A 7,342-nucleotide genomic window follows, 5' to 3' on the forward strand; every position below is an offset into this window, starting at 1 on the left:
AGAACAAAGTTACTAATATACTAAAATTATCCATAGGTTACTCCTGGCAATTAAGTATCAATTTAGTACAGATTCCCAGGAGGAAAGAAGGTGCAGTGAATTTCAGGGACAAGAGGCAGAACTAATAAGGATATTATAGGTTCAACTGAACTATGTATACATATGCAACAAAAAAAAACTTTAAAATGTTTACAAATACTAAGATCACATTCATTTAGAACCTACTGACTGTCATGGACTCGCCTCTGATGGTTAAGGGATAATATATGGAGGAGTTGCTAGATCAACATTGGCCAGCCTATGATTTACAGAATGCGAGTTTGAAACCGGTGAGAACAAAACTAGATAATGGTGTCAGTCTTTTGCAGCTCCAGTACTCTGAGCCTCCCCTAAAACCGACTCGACAGTTCCATGAAAAAGACCAAAGCTTTTCGCTAATGCAAAGCCACTATACATGCCATCAACTGCTGCACTTACTATCCCACCAGCATAACCCGCTCCTTCTCCGATAGGGTAAAGACCTCTTAAGGAGGTGCACTCGTAAGTATCAGCACTTCGTGAGATCTGGACAGGGGAACTAGTTCTTGTCTGTAATGAGGGCGAAACTAAGTTACAACTTTGGTTCCAGAATCAAGAAATGTGCAAAGTTATTTACTAGAATGCTTAGTCCAAAAATCGAGTTTCATTTGCTTAAACGGTCATTAAACTATTGGAAATAAGTGAACAAAGTCACTTTTCTTCGCTTAAGACCACTCAAGCCAGAATTTCATCCGGCCATTTTTTAATGACGTGGCGCCTGATTTTTTAAGCAAAAACAGAAAATATTAAACCCAACCCATTTTATCCAAAAACCCTCTATCTGGCCCAGTTCAAGACCCGTAAAATCCCTTTATATGCTAAAGAAATGCCGAAAAGGTCCAAAATTACAGGCTAGTTCCTGTAATTGGTTTTTGGTCGCTGAAATTCATCTAGCTACAGTTCTTTCTTTTTTCTGATACAAAGGAAAGAAAAATTGACATTTTGAGTGAAATAACAAAAAACTAGGTGACTTTTCTGGTACAAAAGAAAGAAAAGGAAGACTTTTTGAGTGAAATAGCAAAATATAAGTGACTTTTCTGATACAAAAGATAGAAAACTGACTTTGTTTACCTATTTCCAATAGTTCAGTGACCGTATAAGTATGAACTCTCAAAAGAATCCGGATGTAAGAATAGATTCTATGCTTAATGCAAGAATGTACTATTAAATAAGTAAAGATTCATGAAGAAAGGCGTGCATTACCTCTACTCCATGAAGAAGAGCATTACTGGAAATAAATCCCCGTAACTGTAGTTCCAAGTTCAACAGAAATAGTGTTAATTTTCGGAGACATACATTAGAGATATGATATATCATGTATGTACAGGAAAATACCTCTTTGTCAAACTTTAGAAGTGCTTGTTGCAGAGAGCTGGTTATGTGACTAGGGAATAACTCGTGAAGATTTGCTGCCTTTACTCCTAATCTATAACTGGAAGACGGCACTGATGTCCCTGTAAAACAAATTTTAAGCCAGATAAGTATTTCTAGTTCCGCTTCCTGCTATTCCAATTCAGAAAGACTTATCATAAAAAATAGATTAGTTGTAGTGTCGAGGGGTAGGCATCCTCCTATAATAGTGGGGAGTACTGAACAAACTATCCATCAGTCCGCTTATTTGGTGGCTTCATGATGTGACCATAGAGCAATTTCAGCAAGAGCAGCCAGACAAACTACTATAGTGAGTCTAGTACAGTCAAACCTCTTTACAACAGCGTTGTTTGTCTGGATATATTTCTGTAGCGAGATGCTGTTATAGAAAACACATAACATAACATAATATGAAGGTTGTTTCCAAAGAAAACGTGGCCATTATAGTGAAATTTTGTTATAGAGGATGGATGTTATAGAGAGGTCTGCCTGTAACTATTAAATGAGTGATGAACCTGCAGAAGTGGTAGCTATGGGTATTTATTCCAAATATCTAACCCCCAATAATGCCACCAACGCCGACAAAGAGGTCTACCTGACAATTTGTCGTCAAGAAATCGGTCACCGTTTGAACAGGTACCACAAAATTGCCTCCGCCCATTGTAGCTGCCCTTCGCTCGAACATCCTCTGAAATCATACAGTTGAGATGAAAATACTTGCAAGTAAATTAATGGCAAACAGTAAAGGTACCTATGTCAGACTTAGGGGCCTATGGGTAATAAAACAATTATTGTGCAAGGAAAGAGTAAAGTAAACCAACAGCCAATCAAAGGTAACAAACAACTGATTGACCGAAGATGAAAACCCTTAGTCTATACTTCTTTTTGTAAATAATGTTATGGTTTCTAGCTTCTGCCATATCAAGATAATGCCTATTTCCCAAAACAATTTTGATTTCATTGCTTTTAAACATATCATCACATGATACAAAGATCTTCCATGCTCATCCTAATATGTGCATGCCAAGCAAATCAGAGTACACAAAGCAATTAAGCAATCAGCTCAATAGCTTCTCCTTGGAGACACAGACGATTTTTATATTGATTGTTGCTACCAAACATGTTGGTAACATCTGCTTCATTTTTTATTCTCACAGAATTCAACATGAACATCGGATTCGAAAAGAGTTCATGCATAACAGGTTTATTTCTAAGCAACTAGTATGGACACTAGAAGTACCTGAAAGTCAACACCAGCGAGAGGTCCGTGCAAGTAGGGGTGGGCGTTCGGTTGTTCGGTTCGGTATTTCGGTTTCGGTTTTTTTTAAGTGAAAACCGAACACCGCACCGAATTAGTTCGGTTCGGTTTCGGTTTTCTAATTCGGTTTTTTGGCATTGGTTAAGTAATAGTCACCCGTTACCAAATGATTCATGATCAACATATCAAGAATGTCTTTAGTACCAGCACTAGCTAGCAACAGCAGCAGCAGCCAGCACTAGCCAGCACCAGCCAGCACCAGCACCAGCCAGCAGCCAGCACCAGCAGCAGCAACTGCAGCCAGCGCCAGCAACTGCTCAAACAAAAAGAGTCATTGAAATTGTTACATCGACCTATGATTGTTAAAGTTAAGTTATTGGTTTTTACAAGTATCATCTTCTGTGTTCACTATTAGAATAAAGATGTTGCCAACAATGCCTTGGTTAAATTTCTTTACTTTCACTCGTTTATGGACACTCGCTCTTTGTTTCAGAAAAGTTCTTCGCTGTAGTTTCATGCATGATATTTTCACTTGATCGAGTTTCTGGGCCATTTAGAATTGAGCTACCATTTGATCCCTGATCTGTTTGCTTTGTTCGCTTATAACTAACTACTCAAAGGCAAACTAGTTTTTGTAGTGTCAAACAAGAATCTGAATTTATTGTCAGCTTATATTTGATGTATTTGTTTACCATTTCAAAGCCATAAAACAAGCTCATCGTACTGGGATCTGATTAGGTTGAGATTGAGGTGAAGTTGATTGAATAATTGAATTAGCCTGAAAAAATATTATATGAAATATTCGGTTAAACCGAAAAACCGAAAATCCGAAACCGAACACCGAATTTGCTATTTAAAAAAACCGAAACTGAACCGAAACACCAAAAACCGAAAAACCGAATTCATTCGGTTCGGTTTTCGGTATTTATGCCCACCCCTACGTGCAAGTCCAAAGCAGCAAAATCCTTTGATGAGACTGTAACAACAAGTGCAGCATTTGCCCATTTAGAGTCGGGAAAAGGACATGCCATTTATACAGAGCTCTGATGGATCTGTACTGGTTAGAACCACCTGCCAAAATCTTGTCAAGTAAATTATATTGAAATCTACGTTGAAGTCTATCAAAAAAATACATGTCTTTTGGATATCACCTACTTAACATAGGCATATAAAAGTTTCTAGCTGTTCTCATCACTCATCTACAATGTCTATTACGAACAACATGAATGAAAAGTTCAAAAACCATGGATTTATGGTGCACAAAAGGGAAAAATACTCCTTCCGTCGCAGTTTACGTGACACTCTTTCCTTTTTAGTCAGTCTCAAAAAGAAACCTTTCTATAGTTAGTAACAATTTGACTGTAAACTTCCTATTTTACCCTTAATAAGATGATTCATAGCCACACACAATTATCTATTGCTTATTTTAGACCACAAGTTCACACAAATATCTATTGCTTATTTTAGACCACAAATTTCAAAAGTCTTCCTTTCATTCTTAAACTTCGTGCCCAGTCAAACACCTTCACATAAATTAGGACGGAGGGAGTAATATAATTAGGAAGTTGGAAAAGCATAAGCAAATGTCGGACCAATCATAATATTTCATTCAGCAATTATGAACAAGAGTGGTTGTTGTACCTGGCCACCAGGACGCATGCAAAGCGAGTAACAACTGCGATTTGTTAATCCAGAATTTGAAAGCGAAGCAATATCACCTGTATTCACATATTCAACGACCTTGTAATCAGCAACAGGCACTTTCCCGCGTCCATTTTGAACTTCATTGGCCAATCCAGAATACTGAATATTATTAGACCAAAAACACGAATTATTTTCATGTTAAATACCACAATATTATTGACTTTAGAGATGAACTACAATAAATGTACTTACTCAGATACAATGAAATAGCTTAGGAAGTGGAAGAACAACTCTGAGGTGCTAGCGGAAAATAGTTAAACAGCGTATACAAATGTACCACGAGGAGAGCAACTGAAACTTTGTTTTCAACTAATAGCCTGTTTGGCCAAGCTTTTGGGAAGCCACAAGTGCTTTTATTTTATTTTCAAAAAGAGCTTATAAAGGAAGTTCAGGTGTTTGGCCCAGCTTTTAGGGGGGAAATAAATGTTTTTGAGCAGTAGCAGAAGTTGTTTTTCAGAAGCTAAAAAACGTAGTTTTTCCCCAAAAGCACTTTTGGAACATTTTGCCAAACACAAACTGCTACTAAACAAAAGCACTTTTCAGAATAAGCAAATTTTGGAAGCTTGGCCAAACAGGGTATAAGACAATCAACCTCAAACATCATATTTTGTTATGTTTGATTTTGTCTAGAAAGAGGACCTACAAGGTCACAAGTACACCACGACAAATCATACAAAATAAGATAATGCCCACTGAATTATTATTGTTGTTTCACTCAGGAAAGACGAGTTTCTTTACTCAACATTGACACAAGGGACAGTCATTTCTAATGTTATTAAAGGAAATCAATCAAACAACTCCTCGTCACGATACAGCAGGAAAAAGCTAATACACTGCATGCAAATATTTTAATGATCGGATTGTGTTCAGTAACAAACCTGTATGCTGTTTATTAGTTCTTGAGGATGCTCAACCCGCAGGCCAACCTGTAATTAATATGAGTTATTAGGAGAATGCCCTGTCATTGGAAACTATAAAACCAGCAAGCCAAGCCATAAAGCTATAAGCATATGTACACTTAGATAAAATACAAAAATTATGAGTATTTACTATGGACAGGAGCTTACAGCAAAATCCTTTTCAACCAGGGCGACCCCATGAGAAAGAAGCATCTGATATGTATCACGGGCAGAACGCCCAACTGCGAGAACTACTGCATCATATCCCAACTGCTGGCTCATGGAGTGTGAACTGTTATCTCTTGAATCAGAAACTTTGACTCCCACCACAAGTTTATCTTTGACAAGTAAATCATCAACCCTTGTTCCAAACATGATTGCGACCTGACCATATCAGCAAAAAATAGAAATTCTCACAACTCTAAAACTCACATTTCTTTCTTAAAAGGCGTAAGTTGCAAATTACTTACACATAGGGGTGGTAAAATTACCCATGAAAACATGACCCACCCAACCAACTCAAGTTTGGGCGGGTCATTTATTAGCTCAAAAGCCATTTTACCCAACACATTTCAGCCCATCTAAAAATTGGGCTCATATGTTGCCCAAATTGATTCATAGAAACCTCGTCTAAATATTTTCAAAAAGACATTTTTCTTGTTTGATACATTATATATTTTTAAACTATTAATAAGTGAAAGTCTTAGGTACGACGAAGGGCATTTTACGTAAATAAATCAAAATGTGAGGGCAGATTCTAACCCATATATTCCCACTTCCACATGTTAGTGGTATGCAGATCCACCTAAAAGTTGGCTTCTTTGTAAATTGGTCTCATTTTCATCTCTCTCTCTCTCTCTCTTTCTAAAGATTTTCTCTTGCTCATCTCTGCAGTTCTTTCTCTCTCCGGTGAGTTCTTTTTCTTCATATTTCCTTTCTGTTTAGTTTATTCTTTTCAATAGTTTACTTTCTTTTTGTTTTAGATTTTATTTTGTGTTCTCTGTTTTTCATTTTCCTTCTGAATTTTTCTTGTGACTTTTTAGTTTCACGAGACAAATATCGAGTGTTTCTGTGTTCGTTCCTTTCCAAATGTCTACTTTTCTCTATGATTTTTCAAAACATGCACAACGATTCTCATCAATTCCTCATTTTATTAAGTTTCTGAGAATTATTTTATAGTTGTTGTTGTGGATTTTGCTGGTTAACTGTTATGGTTTGGACTTTGGTGAAACTAAATATATAGAATGAATAGTAAGAAAGAAGGTTAATATGGTCAGAGGGTAAGATTCTTGGTTAATAAGACATGTATAAGCTTGAGGGTAAAGTTGAAATCTTGTTGTAGAAAGAAATTGACTGGTGTTATGACTGGTGTTAATGTATTTCGTGAATTGGTATCTTATTTTAATCCATTACATTATATAAAATCACCTACTTTTTTCATCCATTTAATTGGCATATATAGTGGTCCTACAATTTTGATTGCGCAAAGTTTGGAAAGTGAAGTTGCTTCAGGGGCACAGAAGAACACTGTTGCGACTTAAAGGTAATTTCGCCTTTGGTTTCACATTATTATTAAATTATACATGATTTTCCATGTCTGTGTGTTTCCACTCGAGCTCTTTCATATTGAATAATACAAGCCAATTTCCTGGAAATGTTGTTGGATTATTGAGTGGAGAAGCTGGATGTTCGAAAAACTTCCTATGCATGCTGATTTTGGGTGAGTCTCCTATTTGATTGACATGAGTTGGCTTCTTCATTTGATGTTTTCCTCTGAAAGATGGCTTGTTTTTGCTTCTCTGTGGTGGTGTTGTGTTCGCTGGTTATTTCTATGTGTGGTATAGGAATAAATATTTAAACTTACAAATTAGACTTTAATAAATAACTTTATAAAGCACTTGAAAGTTGATGTCTAACAATGAAAGAAAGGTGGATATTCAACACCAGAATTGGATTGCTTAAAAGTCTTTGGGGGACTTAAATATGTAAAACGTGATTCTCGTGAAAGCAGCTACTTTCAAAGAATCTATAG

General features: G+C 36.5%; 1 protein-coding gene across 1 annotated transcript in view; it reads right to left on the minus strand.

The window, feature by feature from the left end:
- Nucleotides 1-304: 304 nt before the first annotated feature.
- The window catches only part of LOC132039149 (uncharacterized), a 12,337-nt gene continuing 5,299 nt past the window's right edge, over nt 305-7,342 (minus strand). Inside the window, 10 exon segments of the mRNA XM_059429690.1 lie at nt 305-588; nt 1,282-1,326; nt 1,414-1,532; nt 2,023-2,137; nt 2,690-2,722; nt 3,637-3,718; nt 3,720-3,778; nt 4,349-4,510; nt 5,290-5,337; nt 5,479-5,694. Of these exon segments, the coding sequence (XP_059285673.1) occupies nt 355-588; nt 1,282-1,326; nt 1,414-1,532; nt 2,023-2,137; nt 2,690-2,722; nt 3,637-3,718; nt 3,720-3,778; nt 4,349-4,510; nt 5,290-5,337; nt 5,479-5,694 (1,113 nt within the window). The 3' untranslated portion in view covers nt 305-354.

The sequence above is a fragment of the Lycium ferocissimum genome, chromosome 12 (genome assembly GCF_029784015.1).
Source record: "Lycium ferocissimum isolate CSIRO_LF1 chromosome 12, AGI_CSIRO_Lferr_CH_V1, whole genome shotgun sequence".
Classification (NCBI taxonomy): domain Eukaryota; kingdom Viridiplantae; phylum Streptophyta; class Magnoliopsida; order Solanales; family Solanaceae; genus Lycium; species Lycium ferocissimum.